This window comes from Lonchura striata, chromosome 3 (assembly GCF_050655825.1).
Source record: "Lonchura striata isolate lonStrDom1 chromosome 3, ASM5065582v1, whole genome shotgun sequence".
Classification (NCBI taxonomy): domain Eukaryota; kingdom Metazoa; phylum Chordata; class Aves; order Passeriformes; family Estrildidae; genus Lonchura; species Lonchura striata.
Genome location: NC_140705.1, coordinates 77,681,826 through 77,703,291, shown reverse-complemented (window position 1 = coordinate 77,703,291; position 21,466 = coordinate 77,681,826). Strand labels below are relative to the sequence as shown.

Sequence of the window (21,466 nt, the reverse complement as noted above, 5' to 3'; positions counted from 1 at the left end):
TCTCCGGATTTGAATCCTCCTCCTTCTCCTCCTTCCTCGGGGAAGCTCCCCTCCCCGCCCCCTCCCCTCCCCCACCGCCTCCCTGCCCGCCCGGATCCAGCCGGGCGCCCCGTGCCGCGGTCGCGTTGCTCGGCAGAGCTGCTGCGGGCGCTCGCCGTCTCTGCGCGGGCTTGGAATATGGTTGGGGAAATGGAAACCAAGGAGAAGCCGAAGCCGAGCCCCGATTACCTGATGCAGCTGATGAACGACAAGAAGCTGATGAGCAGCCTCCCCAACTTCTGCGGGATCTTCAACCACCTCGAGAGGCTGCTGGACGAAGGTAAAAGCCCTCGCCCGGCCGCCGCCTCCCCCGCCCCGCCGCCTTGCCCTGCCTCCCCCGGCCCGGGGATCCCGCTCGGCCCCCCGCCCCGGCCCGGCCGGGCGGCGGGGACGGCCGGGGCCTGTTCCGCTCTCCCCGCTGCTCCCCGCACGCTCCCGGCCCCGGCTGGGGAGCCGAAAACAAAGGGGAAGTGCGGGCTCTCCCCGCCCTGGCCGCCGCCGCGCGGTGCCGGGGGACTCGGGGAGCGAGTGGGAGGGGAGAGGCAGCCCCGGCCGCGCGGGTCCCCGATCCCCCAGGAGCGCTTTTCCCCTTATTTTTCCTTTTTTTTCTTTTTACCCTTTTCCTCACTATCCCCTTAAACCGGGGGAAGGGTAACTACGGCGCGGAGGGGAGGGAGCGAGGAGAGGAGCTCAGGAATGCGCTCTGGGGGAAGGCAGGGAGGAGGGGAAAGGCTGGCTGGCGGCTGGCGCTCCCCTCCCTGCATCCCTCCCTCCCGCGGCGGCGGGGGACACTGGGGTCCTGCCGGCGCCCTCGGAGCGCTCCGCCGCCCGGCCCCGGGGCCCCCGCCGGGGGGGCGGCGGGTGTTCGGTTTCGAGATTTGGCTGTTCTGGAAGCTGCTTGGACTTGAATGACTAAGGCGGAGGGGGGCTGAGCTCTTTCTTCGGCTCCAGATCTACCCCACCCCGAACTGGCCGCAAACTAATTACGATTTTCCTATATCGCAAGGGAAGCGAGTAAATTCTTCTCTCGGCTATCCTTACCTTTTAAAGAAACTGAACTTGACAGACTCCTTCCTACGTGTGACTTTAGTGAAGAGGGAGAAACAAAAAGGATTACGAAATTGCCTGGTCTGCTCCTGCCAAACGTCCACCCCAGCCTCGCACCCGCTCCTGGCACGGGGCGAGGCCCCCCCATGCCCCCAGTTTTTCCCTAATAACTTTGTTTGGGGTTAAGATTTCACAAATAAATAGTCACGCTTTAGAAATGAATAAGAAAAGTACGAGCTGGGAACTTCCTGTGTCCCACACGTTTTCCCACTACAGTAACAGACCCACTGTGTATCAAAAATCAGGTGAAACACTTGTTCGTAGTATTTTAAATTCGCCTTGTACTCGAGTTCACGGGTTTGTTTTTTTTTGTCGAAGGCATTTCCTTTCCTATGACTTTAAATCTAGGCTTTCTGATGACTTCGACCTGCGTATAATAACTATTTAGTGCATTACAGCAGACCTGTTTGTTTAATCGTATTTGATAGCTTTGTAGAATATGATATGGCCATAAATAATTTATACAGTTTCAACTTGTAGGGATTCTTAGTATGAAGTACTGATTTTCGAGATTTTGAGTTAGGGTTCTTGTTTGCGGATGTATTCATTTTCGCTAAAAGAAGTTTGGGAAGTTGTTGACCTCGGAAGATGAAAGAACTGGTTATATTTGGTAGAACAACTCCCCGCCCTCTGCCAAGACTGCAAAAATGAGATAGCGACTGTAGTGCGACACAAAAATAGCGTGTCGAGAAAATGCTACCTTCTGAAATAAATGATAGAGGAATGTAAAGGAACCCAAAAAAACGATGAAGAACACTCTAATACGGATTGTGGGAAGCATTAAAATGGGAGAGTCTATTTTTATTTTCAAGATACTTGGAGGAGTTTGATTTTATATTGGATCAAATGTGGATGTGAAGAGCAAAACTATTTTAGAACTTACGCTCTTGGTCACCACAGTGAACAACCTCTTCAGAATAGTTAGATTGACAATAAACATCAAGAAGAAACTTGACCGAGAAGACTCCTTTATAGCACAAATGAGCCTTCCAGAGGTTTGGTAATGGATTTTTAAATTGTGAATCTTTTCAACTTAATGTATTTGACCAGAGGAGGCCTGAAGCTGTTTTTTTATTTTCAGAGAACAAAAGGAAGAAAAACATTTCCCGACACAAAAAAAAAAAAAATCACTGAAAAAAGGAATTCCAGAAATACTTATATCTTGTTATATATTTTGAAATACGGAAAACTCTGGAAGTCTGTTTGCAAAGTATTGGAGTTCCAAAATGAGAGCTTTTGTGTCTCTTGCTGACAAAGTTTAAGGACTGTGTTGGAACTGTTCTTCACTCTCTTCTTCTAAAGAAAAGCAAATAAAATATAATCTGTGATCCTAAATGGTCTCTGGAAGAAGCCTGCTATCCCTTTAAGCTTTTCTGCTTTTCCTGTTTACGTTGGCAAATGGGTGGAAGTATTGTGGAGGCAGAAAACTTTTTGGAATGTTGAAAAAAAAGTTTCATGCAAATCTAGTAAATTACTTCAAGACTTCAGAATTTGAACACTAAGGGGCGCCAGTTATTTTTTTTTCTGAGGCGTGAGTCCGCGAGCACCACTATTGACTCGGGCAGTAAAATTATCAAATCTGGTAGAAGACGCCAAAGAATGACAAAATACTTGTGGATTTGTGCAGGTATCTGTATTTGCATGTACCTTGACGTATTGTATACTTACAGGCAGTATTACATAGGTGGAATAGGCAGTAGCAGTGAACAGTTGAGAAGTTGGAACAAGTGTTTCTCTGTAGAACACCTATCCTGGCTACCAGTGGGGGCTGTGTTAAATATCTTGAACTGCATGCTCCACTGACATCCTCCAGCAGAAGGGTTTAGTAATAGTGAACTACAGGTTTGCTGGAAAAGTCTGCAGGATTTCATGTGCTTACTGGAAAGTGTATTATTTCAAGGTTTCATCAGTTGTTTCCTGGCACCCTTGAGAATACCAAGTATTTGGGGCAAGTGCATGTATATATAGGTATATATAATCTAAAAATAAAGTTACAGGGTTCACATTCCCTCTTTGCCCCCTCCACCCTGTCATTTGATTTGCTGCTTCTAGTTTGTTGTTGTGTGCTTTAGGTAGGTGTTTGTTTTTGGTTTTTTTTTAGTTATAATACAACTATTTTCCTAAAGGTTTTGTTTATGCTTGAGAAGAAAATATTATGATCAGCCATTGTCTTTTATTTTGTGTGCTGATCAAAATAAAGAAATAAAGTCACAAGCCTAAGAATTCAAACAAATAAAAGTTAGGATTGCCTTCCCTAATGGAATGCTAGGGTAGTTTTTTTATTATTACTTATTTATTGTTCCATGTTACTTATTTACATGTTACATGTTTTATATTTAAAAACAGAACTCAAATGGGCTTTTGCTGTGGTTACTTCTTGTAATTGTATGCAGCAAGAGATAGAAAGAGACCTGTGGTTTTAGGTGAATAGTACATCCAATCTGGTTAAGTTACAGATTTTTGGGTCCATTGCTATGCTGCATGTATTATCGAAAGCATGTTTTCCTTTCTGAACTCTATCTGACTTTTTGATCTCAGAAAATTTTAGTGCTTGATAGATGATCTCTGTCTTGAAGACTACCTTAAATGTAAGAAATGCATTGAGGAAACATTTTTTTTTTTTAAGAACTACTTTCATAAAATGTGAAAGTTGCTGTTTTGTTTAGGTTACATTTATTTTTCCATATGTGTGCTTTTAACTTGTTATGTGTAAATAAGCCTTCTGTGGATTAACAAGGATGTTTAAAGAGCACATCATAATAACTAGGAAGCTGAATTGTTTTTATCAGACTGGTGCAAACCTGTGGGAAGAGAGGGCTTTTCCTGAATGTGGAATAGGCTGTATTTCCTGTAATTGTTTGCTCCATCAAATGTGACCTGTTTTTTTTTTTTTTTAAATTTTTTTTTGCTTAAGTTTTTGAGATACTAACTTTTATGATGCTAACCTGGATTTTCTTTTCTGACAACTTACATATTTTAATGCTCCCTGTCGTGAACAGTGAAAAGAGCAGTACCTGTTTTCTTGCACTGTTTTTAAAAACTGAATTGGACATTTCAAACACTTCAGTAGCATGTTGACAGATTTAAATTAATGAGGTACTTCAGTTGTATTCTTTCATCAGACTATGAACAAATGTGCCTGAACTATTAACTGAGATCTGAGTAGTCTAATTTATAAATTTACATTTTGTTTTCTTGAACCTGTAAGTGCACAGACTCTTGCACCTGATCAGAATGTACACAGATCAGACCTGTGGTCTGAACTGTTTTCAAAAAGAGATTGAAGAGGACTTTATCAGAAATTAATTTTTTCTTAGTAACCTATCCCTGAAAAACTTAGTCTTTCCTTCAAAACTGTGTTGAAGGTGACTTAAATGCATGTCTGCCTTTAAATGTAAATTTAACCATGCATCTGGCTATTGGAGATAAATCTAATTTTGTGTCAAATAGGCTTCCTCTTTCTGTCTACCAAGTTTAACAAAGCTAGCGTAATAACATCCAGGTAGGCAATATGAGGATAAATTTTTGGTGAATGTTACTCTCTCTGTTTAGTTTTCTCATCGAGAAAAGTGCACGTGAAATTGGGGAGCTTAGTGCCCAGGAGTGCAGCTTTTGCATTGGTCTGGTTGTACTAAGCAAAACATGTGCATGAGAAGTAGGGCTGAAGAACTATGTTCTGGTGTTGTAAATGAGTTCTCCCTCTGAAGTTATGTAGTTACTTTTGTACATAACCGTATTATTTGTGATTATGTACATGTAGCCTGTGCTTAGCTAGGATTTTGCTGATTTTTCAGATTTGATGGAGGGGCACTGGCCACGTTAGCCTGTCAGATTTTTCACTTGTATCAGATCTTGCAATGGACCCCATTAATTCATTAAAAAATATGCTTCTTAATGCAATATTCAGGGATGAGTGTTCTTTGGGATAAAGGCCTTACAAAAGGTGTTTGCCCAGAGCGTCTCAGACTAATTTTTAAACTTGGTGTATTAATGTTAAAATTGTCAAATTAGTGTGCCACAAGAGCATTGAGTATTGTTTGTGTGCTCTTTATCATTAGTACTCTTTTGAGTTTGGTTCTTTAATTATCTCTTAAAACTTAATGGTCTGAGGTGTTTTTCTGATTTATGACTGTTGTAATGCTTCTAGAACTTGTGTTCAGAAACCTTGTAAGAGCTATTTTGAGGTGTGGGTGTTTGGTTATTTTTTGGCATGGGGAGGGAGTGGCTGCAATACCTTGGCACAGCCTCTCATAACACCAAACCAAAAGCTCAATTGCACTTAAGAAACAGTGTGGTAGTTTTTTTGGCTTGTGGAAAAATATTTAAAACAGCAACAGTTAACTTTTTTTAAAAACTACGTTATTTTTGGAGCTGTTTCTGCAGCATTTATAGGTCACCTGGCATGTAACTAAGAAAAGGGTATTTTTTAACTGATACAAGTCTTAAGTTAGTAAAACAGTTATTTTAAGCTCATACTTTGAAAGTGGTTTGTTCCCTGTTGCTTACCAATAGTTAAAATGTCTGTATTCAGATTTTTTTTTTTTTTTTAAATAAGAATAACTACATTAGGCTTAGTTCTGTACAGGAGCGGCTGACTTGTTGAATTGGGAGAGGCCTGATTGAATTTAATGTTTTTGTTTAGTGCAACTTGTTCATTAAGGCTGCAGTTGAGTTGCATTTTCCTCATCTGAAACTGAATACAGTAATTTCTAAAATAACTGTTCTTGTATAAAAATCCCTTGCAATGGTTAGAAACAACTGACCAAGTGTGGATTAGATTAGGGAATGGTATGGGCTGCTTTTGTGATGCACAAGAGGAAGAACTGGAGATGTCTTGGCTAATATAGTAAAATGGGAAAAAAAACCCTAAAGCAACCACCACTGAGAAAAACTATGGATTTTCAGAGAGCACTTAGAATGTCCTCATTATAAAAATGAAATTTACATGCATCAACAGATAGTAGTTGCTGATGTTCGATGAGTGCTATGGGTGTGAAGAGAAGGCTAGACATGAAATGGATGGTTACTTTTGTGGGTTAGCAATGTTTTTGACCAGATTGTCTGTTTTAGTCATTCTTAGATTAAAACTTTTTTTCTCTGAGTATGCTGTACGATGCCAGGTCAGGAATGAGATGCTTACAATGATTTGAATTGTGTAGACTTTGTAAGAAGAGCAAGTACATTTCAATTGTCTTTAATTACTGTCTGTAACCATGAAGTGTTCTCCGTTTTTGAGAATGCACACTGATGCAGGTATCCTATTAATTGGGTGTATTATTAGATGCTGGTGTATTTCTGTGGCTGACAGGATAGACCTGTGTTAACGTTAATTACCAGACTGTCCTGACAGCTCAGGCTGATTGAAGTACAGCAGGAGTCTGCCATGGAAACTGACGGTTTATATTTGACTGCTTATATGGAATGCTGGGGGGTGGGAGAGGGGGGAGACAGGGGAAATGCCTTGCCAGGAAAGCTGTTAACTAATGAAATGACCTTATTCAGTGACCCTTGTCTTTATTGAAACATAACTCACAACTTCTCATTCCGGCCGTGTGAATTTTCCTGTATTGATTTTAGTCAGAATGCAGACTCTGAAAATCTTCTGTTGATTTTAACATTTCATTGAAATTTAATAAGCCAGTGCTAAGGAAACTAGTAGGGACATAAAAGTGCTGGTGTTTTTAATCTCACTATGCAGTTGGGTAGGTCAATAGAAGTACCACACAAGCTACATCTGTGCTAGCAGGAGGATCTGTGTCTGTGAGGGACATTGAAATTACTGTTTAAATCCTGAAATAGATAATAGGTGCAATGTTTATAGTCTGAATTATATACCTTTGCTTTGCTAGGAAAAAGAGTGGGGTTACTAAAAGTTAGGCAACATTACATTTTTACTTTTGACTTCAGAAAATATCCTGTATAATCCTGTACAATGCAGTTAAAGTAATGTCCAGGTTTGTTTCTTTTGGTTGTTTTTCTTGGAAAAGTTTAATAGAATTGGAGGTAGCTTTTTAATAGCACAGCTTAAATTTTTTTTGAGACAATTTGTGCATGAATGAACAAAACAGCTGTGACAACACTAAAGAGAATATCTGGTTTTGTTAGACCAACTGCCCCTCCACTTTGTTCTTGCTTCCATTAGAAAGTGTATTGTAGACAAGCTGCATGTCTGAGAAGAGCAAGACACTGCAAGTTGGAGTGGAGTTGTGTTACTTAAACCTCTGTTGTCTGAATTCAGCACTGGAAATTGCAGCTTTTTTGATCTCTGCAGTTATTTTAGCAGTGCTAGTGGTTGGAATGAGTGTGGTAATGCTAAAAGGGTTTTTTATTTATTTTATTCTTGTGGTTTGAAATAGTGAGTATAAATTGAAAATACATTTTCAGTTACTTTTCATTTGAGAATTGATTTTTTTTTTATACTTGTTGTCAAATAGTAAATTTTGCTTTTCAGTTCAGTGCAAAAAATCATTCTCTTGAAGGGAAATGGCAGTAGGTAGTTATTGATGTTTTAGTGTTTTTGGTGGTGCATAGTTGAGTAGCACCATTGCTTTTAAAAATATTTTTAACTGTTTTGCAAGTGCACTTGAATACTTTTACTGTACTCCTTTCTGTATTGGAGGGATTTTCTGTGTTTCTAGCACAGGCCGAACCAGAGCAAGGTTTTGATACTTTTTATTATATTTGCAGTGCTCCAGAAAGTGCCCATGCAGGAAAGTCCTCAGGATACCCTTTTTTAGAAGGGATAAACCATGAAGCAATTTGCATGATAACTCACTGAAATTTGAGGGTATTCATAGTTGGAACAGTTAACACTTCAGTGATGCATAACCTTACAAATGCTGAAGTTTCTTTAAGACTTGATTTTAAAAGTAAAAGCATCCTGGTTTGACAAACAATTAAAGTCTTGTCACTTTCCTGGGAAGTTACTTCTAGGTAATCTAGGGAGTAATGCATCAGTGTGGCTGCTTGTGTCAGAGCAAACGCAGGAGAAGATAATTTTATACTTTATCTGGTATACTTTATACTCTTATCAGGTAGATCAGTTTCTGGCTTAAAAGATCAGCTGGTATTCTGTACTGGTCAGGGTTTTTTTGAGTTGGAGTTTTTTGTTTTTGTGTGGTGCTGTCTTTCTTTTCAGATGGATCAGAGCTGTGATCTTGCTCCTGTGTGTGATCTCAGAGCAGCTGTGTTGGCACGGTGGCTCGATACTGAAGATGTAGAGCAGCACCTTGGGGAGGGAAATGCATTTGCTTAAACATTTACTTAAAAGTCTGAAGCTCCTAATTGATGTCAACTGATTGTGCATCTAGTGTATTCAGAATTTTAAGGATGTGCTTATTTGTGGACTAGCTGACACTAGATGGAAGTCAGACTTTGCTGAATTCTTTAAACCCTTTAGCTATTGAAATAATGAACCTTTGTGGGTTTTTTCTAATTCCGATTAAAGAACTGATTTAGAAATCTCTGTAGCCATTAGTTGGTCAAAATGTCCTTTACTAGCTATGGTATATTTTTTTCATTAATGTGCAGGAGATGGCAGGTGCCTGAAATTTAAAAAAAGAAGCAGCAGATCTGCTAGCAGAGTATTAATACAACCCTGATGTTCTGGTTCATAAGTTTAAATGGCAGCTAAACTAAAACATTCAGCTCATGTTGCATAATGCTGCCCTTTATTTATCAGACTTTGAAGCAGTGGCAAATCAGTTAATATTCTTCTCAGTGCAGCTTAATCTAATAATCTGTAAATAACTATATTAAAAGTTGATGCACAATTTTCAATTTTTAGATGCAGAGCAGGCCAAATCCCCTTCTTTTTGCTGTGAATATCTTAGGTTTCTCTGCAGGAACAGGGAGGAGGATGAGAACACAAGAAAAAATTCTCTGACCCGATGCTGTTTGCTTTTGAACAGTGTTGCTGATCATACTGCTTTTAGTTAGTTTCAGTTTGTCTAATTTTGAAGCAGCACCCCTCCAGCATAAAGCAACATGAACAATTTCTCAGAAAGTTGTTGCAGTCGTCAGCCCCCGCCCAAACTTACAAAATAGCTTTGCCTAAATACTACATGTACAGTCTGTTGTCAGGCGTATTCTTGTAACAGTTGGTTTGTGTGTTAAAGTTGAAGGTTAAAATGCTGTAATAAGCCCAGCTGTCTTGTTTAAAGTGTGATGTTTTTGCTCTGAAAATTGGCTGTGCAGTGAGAACCGTGGTGTGTGTTAGACAGTGGTAGAGACAAGTTGTTGATAGTTCTGTAATTGCTTAAGTATCTTATCATCTATAAAGATAAGTATAGTCAGAGAGGCTCATATACAGTCAGTTTATGAGGGAATTACTGGTGCTTTAAATCACTTGAGGCTTTTATGGAAATCTGATACTGCCTCTGAAACAACCTGAAGCAGAACTTGTTATGCACGTTCTTTTGTTCCCACTTTTCATGTAGTTATGTCAACTTTGTGCTCAAATAGACTTGAGCAAAATCTGAGCACAGATGATGTGGTAGGGATCAGAAAGGAATTCTAACGAAGATTCTATCAGGAAGATTGATTATATGTGTATCAAAACATCTTCAGGGGAAGAGTGATACTTTACTATCTCAGGTATAAAATCAGTGACTGTAATTGTGTTTAGCAGGGAATTATATATTTGGCTATTCTCATAACATGTCTGCAGAGATTTGAGTCATATTTTGAAATTTCTTGCACTGATTTTGTGCTCATTCTGTGGGTAAATTTTATTTTCCTGACAAGACTAGCATAATCCTTTATGAAAAAAATCCCAAACCACCAGAAAAAACATTACCTAAAGATCAAATCCATCTTAGAAGAGAGAAAAAGTAAAATTTGCTTACTCAAGAAAAGCTTATTAAAGTTACAAACTTAAAAAAAAAATTCTAGACTTGTGGCGTTTAAGATATATATTGACATTTTGAGGGAGAGGAGGGGAAAAACTTTTCTACATCATCTTAATTATAGAGTTAACTGAGGCTAAATTCTGTATGAATCAATGTATTTCCAACTTTTAATAATTCAGGTGTAGCTTCCAGGGAAGCAAGGGACTGTGTGGAAGCTTTGTCTATAGGTGGTGGGGTACATAAACTTAGTGCTTATTGATTTAGTAACTGTATGTTATTCATAACTATTCATGAGGAATCATGTTGGTTCCGAACGGGAGGTTTAATGCACGCTGGGGGCACTTGGTAGTGCTGAGTTTTAATACTGTTAAGTGTCTTCAGCAAGGTATTCTTGCGTCAGCCTGGGATTAACATAGGATGAATAACAGAGCCATTCATCAGCTAGGCAACTCTGAAGAGTGTCAGCAAGAAAGCTGACGGTGATGAATTGGAGGGAGATGGATGCTGCAGTAGATGGCTGCTCCAGCCCGCGCTGGGGTGTTGAGGGATGACAGGTGGTATTTAGGTGTACACTGAGTAATTAAGTAAGGAGGGACCACACACTTGTGCTCAGCTGAACAGAGAAGAAATGCATCCCTTCTACAATCCAAAAAGGTTACTCAATTCAACGGCTTAAATGGCAGATGGACTACTGGTTTTTCATTTATTGAAAAAGATTTACATCAGTCTTTAGTATTGATAAATGTGAGTTATGTTTTAAAGACAGACTTGTGGACTTCTCTTGATCTTTGCAGTCTCAGCAACCTTTGGTTTCATATATTTGGATAAATTAACTTAGAGGCAGATTTAGTTTATTCTGAACTTAATTTTCCTTTAAGTTCTGTGTTAATGTTTCTTGGATCTCGCAGTTTTCAGTTGCTTTGTGCTTCAGTTACTGATTATGTCAGTATTAGTTTTAAATTTTTTCCCCTCCAGGATAAAGAAAATAGTTGGGAATTTGAGGAGGGATTTTCTTCTATCAGCCTAATAGCATAGCTAGGTGTTTTTTGTCATGTGCACAGGTCTTTCTAATCCCATTTAGTATGGTTTGTACTAGAATTGTTTTTGGCTGCTTTTTGTTATATCAAACTGTTGAACACTTGTTACGTGGAGAACAGTTCAAAGTAGTAATGAAGTTTTTTACTTTGTTGGGGCTCTTCACGTGTATTTTTTTTCTGCCTGTTGACTGACTTTAGATTACTAAATCTGTATGTACAGGCTTTCTGAGCCCTGAGCACAATTCTGTACTGAAATAGGTATCAAACATTTCTGTATGTTGTATAGCAGTCATAACTAGTATAGGGTAGTGGCATATTACAGCATATATTGCTGCATGGATTAAACTGTATTTCTAGTGTGTTTTTCTGGATTGAGCATCTGGGCTGCTGAAAGTTTTCAGCAGCTGTTAATAACTACAATGTGTTCGTAAATAATCTGAAGTATATTGCGATGTCTCCTTTCAACTTTTATTGTATGCTCTTAGTCCTAAATTTCAGATAAAAACATGGGACACTAATAAAGTGCTAACATTTAAGGAGCTTTTTTCTCAGTCTAGTCATGGGTGAGTAGTTTCTCATATGATATAATATAGTTGAAACACAACTTAAGCTGCTGTAAACTTTTATCTTTTTCCACACCTTCCCCTGCCATGGAAAGTTGGGGCTTTTTATTCCCTCCATGGAAAGTAGAGGAATAAATATTGCTAAAGAATGAAATCTGGATTATTTCCAGGCTGTTGAGCTAATTAATGAAACTTAATGCCGTAAATACGGGTGTAATAGTATGAACCTATTAATATTGGTATAATGAAAATGTTAATACGAAGGACATACTATGTTTTAAAAACACATTATGGTAAAATTTTATTATATGTTTATTTTGAAACTGCTAAGTTAAACAGATCATTATATGAAAGGAACATAAAAATCATATTTCCTTGAGCTCTGAGGTGTCTTTTTGCTCAGAAAATGTTTCTAATTTAAAAAATAACACCATTATTTACTAAGCCTTCAAATGTTATGAGATTATGCATTACACCTAAGAGAGATGGACATACTTATATTGAAGTTAATATTTGTGCAATCTAATAAGGATTTCCTCTGCACATAGTGTCTTTTTCCAATGCAATCTATGCTGGTTTTTTCTCATGCTTGTCACACTGAGCCACTCTGGCCATTCCTTGCCCATACATTTTCTGACATAGCAAAGAATTATAAAGCAATCATATTTTGTTTTGCAGCACCATCAGCAAAACTGTGCAGTCACTGGCACAAAAAGTAACATCAAAGAGATTTTTTTTCCTAAACTAAAGGGGTTGTGTTTGAAAAATGAATGAAAACAAAATAGTCTTTGACGTGAGACCTTTGAGAACACTTTCTCTCTGAAGTAGACAGCATCCTTTTTGTTGGCAAAGTTAATGGAGCTAAGTGAAAAGCAATATGAGTTCCCAGAATGGTGTTTTTCTATCTACTGCTTGCAGACTCTTTGCATATGAAGAGTTGCTGCAGATAACAAAGAAAAACAAAATCTGTTATTGGGAGATTTTAAATAGGCCACACTGAGCTTTCGCTTTTTTGGGAACCTTTTGTTTTAATGTGAGTGAAAAAGGTTGAAGAGCACTGATTTAAGGGCATTTGCATTGTAGTAATTGTCCTTGGCCATGGACTGAAGTAAAAATTTGATAAAAGAAACTTCAGTGAGATCACAAAATAAAATTGTGTTCACCATTATGTGAATTTCAACTTGTTTTGCCTATCCACTTTTATTCATTTTTTAGGACTTCCTGATGTTCTATATTTACTGAACTAGTGAGTATGATGATGTTTTCCCCAGTTGAGATGTAGAGAATTTAATTATATTAATCTATAGAGTCCAGTTTGCAACACTGGAGCTCCAGAATGTTAATATGTTAATTACTGAAAGTACATGTAAGAGATGTAACCTACTAAATTCAAATTGGTATGCTGTTATTATAGAATAATTTCAGTAGTAAACTGTCTTTAGGGCATCTGAACCTTTCAATTTAAATTCCATTAAAATAGTCACACTGTTGTCATTCATGAACAAGGATATTAAAGCCAGTTCCAGATGCTCAAGTACCTTTAGCTTTAGGTAAATATTTGATAAAATGTTTCAGGTTGTTATCCTCACCCCTCTCAACTTTTTCCCCACAATGGACAGCTTTGTGAGGTGATAGAACCTGTTGTTCAGTGTTAATGATAAATGGACTCGGGAAAAAAATAACTTATAACGTGTTTAATACATAGCTGTCAGGGTACAGATTCTGCAAATATCTGTTCTTTAAATCAGTCCTGAATATAAACCCTTATTGAGTTTGCAAGATTTTTTCTGGTAGATTTAAGAGATAGATAGGAATAATGTAAATTAAGTCTATGCTGTGTTAGAAGCCTGTAAAATTCTGCTTAAAAATTACGTGAATTAAACCTAGCATTCAGTTTAAATATTGGATGTTTAGTTTCTACGGTAGGTTTCACTTTTTTTGACTTGTTTTTTTGATTTTTTTTCAACTTTGTTCCTAAAAGTGGCTATTCTTCAGTGAGTTTCTCAGATGAAGAGAAAATTGATGATTCTGTAGCTACTCCATAAAAAACTTAAATTATCTTCAACATTCTAATTATGCAAGTAGCAGATATCTTGGCTACCAGACTGTTAAAATAAATATTAGTTTTGTTTTAATATTCTCTGTCTATTTCTACCATGTGTGTATACAGACATGAATACACTCTATCTCCTGTGCTCTCTCCCTTCCCCCCTCCCTTTTGTGGCAGTGGTACTTGTTAATAGCTCTCCCATATAGTAGTAGGAAGTGCTTAGCACGGTATAAATGTTGTCTCCATGACCAAGATTTAATATTTTTAGAATTACTTACTTTTTCTAATGGAGTTAAAAGTTATACACCAGGTTGCTGAATTGTAAAGCCAGAGGGGTGGAGGGGAGAATCTACTGTATTTCAAAGAACTAAAATGTTCTCTTTGTGAATGAAGAACATCTACATTAGAAACTCCAGCATTATAAATATTCACTTTTAAGTGCTTTTTTAAAAAAATAAAACTACCTGGTTTTAATAAGTAATGTAAATAGATTTTTATTTTCAAAAAGAAGCAAAATTCGTATTTGCATTTCTTAAAATCCAACATTGAAATTTACTTATGGAACATGGTGAATGTAATAATGTAAACTTGATGTGGAAATTTTTTGTGGGCTGGTTGTTGCCTATCATCTGATATCTCTTGGTGTTTTGCAGAGGCACCATCCTTTATAGTAAAACATGTTTTAGTTAATTCTATAGATTATGACAAAACAGTAATCCTTCTTTCATCGTAGTTTCAGTTAGAAAAGCTCCAATTTCAATTTTTGCTGTAATGGCAAGAGGTAAACACTGATGCTGCATTATCTTATCTAGTTGATAATTTCATTTAACAGTCCCGGAACTTGTTGTGCCAACTGTTGAATTCACCGGGCTGTGAAATAATCGGAACTTCAGCTTGCAAATACCAAGCTATTGTTTTCAGTAAAGTTGAGTTGAAATCTGCTTTCTATGCTGCATTGCAGTGGAAACCAATTCGTTACAGCGTTACAGGATACCATTTTTTATTGCCAGAAGAGAGTTTCTGGTATTATTCTGAAATATGAACAAACATTTGACAGTTTTTGTTGCAATTTAAGTTAATTTTGTAGACAAATAGGACTAAAGAGCCTTTAGTTCCTTAATTCTGAATTTTTGAGTTCATGTTTGCCAAAAGGCTTCTCAGGTGATTTGTCTAATTTACAGTGATGGTAATGCCACGCAATATGTAATTTTTATTAGTTCCTGGAGTCTAGATGGCACTTGGATTTCATTTCATTCCATGGGACCCATCTGGTACAATGCAAAGCATCTTAGTTGTGCCAGGTTTAGTAATTTTTTGTATGTGCCCATAATTTACTTAAGTTTTAGACTTCTGACAGCTAGGTATCAGAGATTTATGGTTTAACATATTTTTCTTGCATTTTCCAAAGGCATATAAGAGTTGACCCAGAACAATGTTAATTTGAATGTTACCTTCACTTAATCTGCCACATAAAGAGAAATTACTTAAGAAGATAGATTGACTATTGAGATACATCAGCTTTGTATGAAATACTGTTTGCTTACCTGATTACAAAGTATTTTTGAAAACTGGTGAAAAATGCACCTTTTCAAGTACAACATTAGTTAAGATAACAGAGTAAAACTTAAATAAGCTAACGTGTGAAATTGTGATGCATATGGATTGGTTACCTGTAATACATTTGATTACCTTTCAGTGTGACCAATACAGCTGTTTCACATGCTAAAATGACATTTTTGTGCTTCTTTTTTTGTTGAATACTAAAGGGTCATATTTTTAATTATTGCATATTATCTTTTATTGTTTTACTGTAATTTAAAGTTTCTTATTCAATGAAGCCCAAACCAATATGGCTTTAACTCCCATACTTCATAAAGATTTGACATGTGACTTCTACTTAGCTTGTACTCCTGTTGGTAGCTATCACTTTGCTGTTCTGTTCTTCCAAGTAGTACATACATTTTTTTAAGGTACAAGTTTTGTATTACATCCTGCTTAGCTCAGGAAGCATTTATAGAAAGGAAGCAAAATAAAGATTGGGCCTTACCTTTTAGTTATCAGAGGAGGACCTTAAAACATATAGCATAGCAGATATTAAATATTTTTTTCTGACTATTCTTCAGGCTTGTCCAAAAACTTAAGAAAAAATACATCATATGGATGTGGGAAAAAGCAGTGGAAAAAGTCTGTAAAAAGTTTGTGGGAAAGAAAGAGATGTTTACAAAATAAAAAGAAAATGTATGTAGCAAAAATTCACATAGAGTGCTTGCTCAAAAGTGTATTTTAGTAAGGAGTGCAAGGTGTATGTGAAGGTGTAATCAGTATGAGGACAGATTTTATTCTTAGAAATGTTTTGATTAATATAACTAGGCAAGTTTAATGTTAACACTTGTTTTGAAACTGCTGACTTTTATAAGCACTTAACAGAGGAGGTGTAATGGTGGCTTTTACCAAAAACGTTGCACTAAAGGTACCACATGTGAAGAAGTTCCTCTGAGGTATACCTGCTGTTAGGGCTTTTCCAGGTGAGTGATAGGTCCTTGCATTACACTGGAGGCGCTAATGTCTGAATGGATGTGATGGCTGCCTTGGAATGATGCTGCTGTTAGCAGTGAAAAATGTCTTCCTTGCGATTCTTGTGCAGCAGGCCGTGGAGTGCAGCACATTTTTATAATAAAGGTGATGAATTTAATCGCAAACTGGCAGCCAAATGGAAATTGCAGACCTTGATACTGGGAGAAAATTGCCTATAAAGCAACTCCTGAGAGAGCAGGCTTTAAATTTATTCACCCATTTTGACATTGAGGAGAACACAGGAATTGCAGGGTATTCTGCTTGGGCTGTTTAGTTCAGATGGATGACACTTTTAGTCTTCCTTTATTTAAGAACTAGTTACAGTGTTGCATTGTGGGTTTTTTTAATAATAATTTTAAAAAAATGACCATTCTGCTTAAACTCAACACAGCAAGTATTTTGGAAAATCTGTTCCTTTATTTGCTTAATACTTGCTCCTGTTAGAAAGTAGGACCTACTCTGCGTAATTAATTCAAACTTAGCAGCTGCCTCACAGACTTCCACTTATGCCAGTTTTAACCCTAATGTGATAGGAGATTTAAAAACCACATAGCCTTGTATTTGAAGACTATTTGCGTTGAAGCAGTTCCATAAATTATTGAACTGGTCTTGACATCCCAGTGGAAGTCTGTAGCAGTATGTTAACATAATTTCTGATAGCAGCACAACATTTTTCAAACTTGCTAGTACTGATACATTTCAGCAAATCTTAACTCATTATATTTAGTAGTGCCAAATGCTGATGCTCTTCCTGTATGATAACTAGGAGTTGAATATGCAGATATGATTCCCAAGCATGGTGAGCACTATATTACAAAGGGAAGACAAAATGTTGTTAAATAAGCTTAGTAAAAGATGGCATGGTTATCATCTGTTCATAGAAAAAATTGCAAATTATTAATTCAGAAATGGATACTTGGACACCGAACTGAGTATACTCACCACAACACTTTTGGACTGCCCTTTTGAGTGTTTTGAGAGGTGATAATTCAGGTGAGAGTAAGAATGAATAGCACTGGATTTTGAGACAGACTTCAAGATGAAGAGAATAGGAACACTTAAGACATCAAGTCTGACATCTGTTATGGTTATTCCTTCAAATGTTTAATTGGTCCGGTTTCTCCTCTTAAGTGACCTCAGAAGTAATCTCTGTGTTAGAATGATTCTCTTGGTTACATGATCCCTAAGGTAAAATATGGCCTAATTTTGTGGCCAACATGAAGAATTTTTGTAGTAAGTATATGAAATAGGAGCTCCTCATGTCTTTTTCGTGACTTAATTTTGTTATGCCCTTTAGAAAATCAAACCCGTTACCAGTTTCTGATAGATTTTATTATTTCTTTATTTTTTGATTATTACTTTTTTTTTTTTTGTAAAGTAAAGCTTCCTGATAGGTAATTCTTTTATTAATAAAGACATAAGGGCTATTAAGTCACTGTGTGATAAAAACAATATAGCCTGATTTTGGCAATTTTTTGGCAATTGTTGGAAGTCTGTCCCACACCGTATGTGTAGTTCATGAGTATTGCATCCATATTCTTTTGCTGAAAGTGTAGATTTGTAGCCAAATTAAATAAATGGTTGGCAAGTTCTTGACTGTATGTTACCATATTGGGTTATTTTTCTTTTTCTATAGAAAATACAGAATAAAGTTCCTATAGAATATATTTACAATAAAAATTTCTGCATTTTCTGCTAATGGAAAGTTGTGGCCTAACTTGCTTGAGAAATGTGGAGTAGCATTTATAATCTTGTTATGTTAATGTTCTATGACTGTAGCAGATTCAAATGAGCAAATTAGTGAGTTCAGATACAGGCATCCAGAGTTAGCTGGTCTAACTTTTACCCGTTTCTTTGTTTTTTATTTGCTTCTGTCTGGAAGCATTCAAAGGCACCTCTTGAACGAGGAAAGGCTAAGTACAGGTGTAGAATAGAGATGAAACTGCAGTGTGTTTACATATTGTAGAAAAAGATAATGTGCAACTTGTTTACTACAAAACAGCTTTAGGATCTGTTTTTGGTTTAATTACTGAAATCACCTTGGAGAAAAGTTATGGAGGATAGTTTTGAAGTACTTTAGCAGCTTGATAATGCAAAATGTAGATTGTTGCTGGAGGTGTCCCTGTTTCTTTTTGCTAATTCTGGTATTCAGTGAATTCTTCAGTGCTCTGTTTCAGCTCAGTAAACTGGAAGATAGCTAATCAAGCAAACCAGAAAATGACTAAGAATAGTCTTTTGCTTGATTAGTGAATTGAATTGGCTTACTAAGACAGAGCTGGTGTGAGAGGTGTTAAGAAACTTCATTTTTCAGCAGCGATGTGTTTATTATGATTAGTAACTCTTCTTACCCTACAACGGAAGGAGAATTGGTATAGCAAACCTGACTTTCGGATTAATACCTAATTTCTTCTGGACTTCTGTGCATATTTGGCATATGTAGCCTCCCTCTTCTAGAGTAGTGAACTTCCTTACATTGTCATTTTTTAATCTATTTTCTACAACTTGCTCAAGATATGCAGTTCTTTTCTGGGATGAGCGGTGTGTTGCCTTCTTAACTATGCATTTTCTTTTCCTTCTATAAAAGGAACAGGGATAATTTCTTGATTTGGCTTGCTGTTACAGTTCTTTGCATCTTCATTTGGTTATCATTAATCTTTTTTTTCCCCTGTTCGTTCTTCTTGTTGGTTAAATGTCTGTGTAGACTTAGGCTTCTGTGTTGCCATTCACCTTTGTTAAGTTTCATATTTAAAACCAAGCAAACATAAAACCTAAAAACCAAAATATTTCAATATCCTCCTAAAAACGAGTTGTAACGTGTGTTACAACTAATGGTAAGGTGTAACCAAACTACCAGTAGTAGCATTTTACTTTCAGTGCCGTATATGGTTAATGCTCTGTTATCTTCAAACTGATTGATTTTTCTAGTTAATTTTTTTCTACTGTTTTTTTGTTGTTAATTTATTTTTTATGTTGTATCAACACAGAGGAAATGCCCATTCTAAGCTTTTTTCACTATTTTTGCGTGTGTGTAGTGTGCTTATGCACTGACTGGACTATTTCCAAAACAAGGATTACATTGGTGTTAGCTTTTTGTAGTTGTGTTCAGAATTTGGCAGTATTGTCTGTAGTATATCAAAATGGGTTTCCTTTTGCAGCCTTCGTTTGATCCACTGTGGTTTTCGCCTTGAGTTTTAACAAGGGAAGTTGGCTTGAGTGACTTTCTTTATGCCATTCATCTACTCTTGTCGTCTTTATCTCTTCACTAAACTGGTTTTCTTAGGTCTGTGCTTGTAACCAGATACATTATGCTGTCTACTTCCACCTCATTTTTCTACTTCCCCTTACTGATACCTATACTTTAAGCTTTCAGAAAGGTTTTTCTCGAGGTGAAGCAAGATATTCTCTACAGTGCACAGTACAAAAAGTCTTGATATTAACATAAACTGCAATGAAGACACTCTGTGTTCTGGCTTTCTTATTTATTGAAACTTGTATGTTCTGTACTGCTTGCTTAGTAATGATAACCACTGTTTTATTTTAGACATACTCTGTTTCTTCTTTTCAGTTCTGTTTCTTTAGGGGTGCTAATATTAATTGTTCTTTAAATATCTTTGTTATCCCTCTCAGAATGATGTGCACTTTATTTTGAATTGTTACTGTTGAATCTTTGCATTATGTATAAGAGACAACATTTTTTTCCCCACTCAATTTGCCTCTGTGTAGCATCGGATTTAATCTTTTACATTTTTTATTCCAGTTGTCCAGTAGAGTCTCAGTCTGTACTAACATTTCATAGTTTTCATAAGTATTTGTTTACTGCAGCCTTTACTGTTCATGGTTTAGTTTCTGTTTTGCTTTGTTGACTGAATTTGTAAAGCTGTTTTCAGTTTGTCTCTAGTAGATAACATACCTTAACATACCTTAATATTTATCATTAATGAAGACTTTTAGGTAGGGCATCTAGTTATTTCCAAGTGCATTTGGTTGTGCTAAATCAGTTAAACTGATTGGTAAAGTCTTTTGAGAAAACTTCATTAATATCTTGAAGTCCAGTTTTCTTCTTGTTGTTTTCGTAATTCATTATGATGTTTTAAAAAAAAAAATAAACATCTTCTCCCATGCAACTTTTTATCTTTCATGTTCTTAACCAGACATTGAATAGTGTTAGAAGCAGATTATGTAATAATAAAAGATTATTTGCTTAGAGCTGTTTGTTTATTAAGGTCAGGGTGTGATTCTGTAAAATTAGGGTTGTCTTTTACTTATTTATTTTTCAAGAATGGAAAAGGAATAGAAGGAGATAGGAAGCTGAATTTACTTCCTGGTTTTACTAACTACTGGTACTTCTCTGAGAAATCAAAAGTCAGTTCACTGACTTTTTGCAGAAACAACGTAAATTTTAGTAGGTTTCTCCAGTGCACTGTCTGGTTCACAATTTTGAAATAATTTGGTGAAGTTGTAGTAAATAAGAGAAGCAGGCTGCTTAAATACACTGGTCTCCTAATTTCATTGCAGAATGTTCTTCTATACTGATATCAACTAAAAACTTTAATTTAGGATCTCCTCCCAGTATAGGAAGTTGTGAGGATGTGACGAGATGCTTCATCACATAGTCAGCAATATCTTCATGTTTCGCTTTAATTTCAGTACTGACAGGAAAGTACTGAAATTAAAGTACAGGAGGGGTGTTGCAGGTGACAGATTATTCCCAAAAATGTTGCAGTAGGTTTATTTACATATTTATTTTTTTAATTTGCTGCTTTGGGAGGAGTTGGGGGATCATGGGAGACACCTAAATGGAGTGCAAAGCTCCCAGTGGTCAGTCTCCTTTTGAAGTGCACAGCTGCAATTTGTAGTTCAATGTTAAACTATTTTTTTCAAAGTTTTAAACTAATCATGAGAGTTGATACCAAGGCTGCTGCTTCTTCTCAAACCTGAGAAAATATATGATCTAAGATGTTTTCATTTGCTATTGGCCATGGTAATGAGGGAAAATAACAGAAAATTACTCATGTAAACTTTCCCTGTCAAGCTGAAATGTATCCATCATGCATTCATGCTGTTTTGAATAGTAATTACAACTGGTGTTACTGGTTGTATTTCTAATTCCTCACTACATTGTGTGTAGCTTTATAGAATTTACCCAGAGTGCTTTCTGGTACTTCCAAGAACACTTTATGGTGTAATAGTATGGTTCCATGCTCTGTAGGAAAATCACATTGAAATGAGTTCTGAAAGTGAGAGGAC

General features: G+C 36.8%; 1 protein-coding gene across 20 annotated transcripts in view; it reads left to right on the top strand.

The window, feature by feature from the left end:
* The first annotated feature begins 92 nt into the window (after nucleotides 1-92).
* The window catches only part of QKI (QKI, KH domain containing RNA binding), a 154,256-nt gene continuing 132,882 nt past the window's right edge, over nucleotides 93-21,466 (top strand). For 17 of the 20 annotated variants that reach the window (XR_014954340.1, XM_085576839.1, XM_085576836.1 and 14 more), the window contains exon 1: nucleotides 93-319. Coding sequence is in view for 19 of the 20 variants with exons in the window: in XM_085576839.1 (XP_085432965.1) it covers nucleotides 178-319 (142 nt within the window). In the remaining variant the exon portion in view is untranslated. Of the gene's footprint in view, nucleotides 320-867; nucleotides 2,774-21,466 lie in introns of those variants that run through there. The other 3 variants (XM_085576843.1, XM_021544152.4, XM_085576846.1) reach the window with 3 other exon arrangements.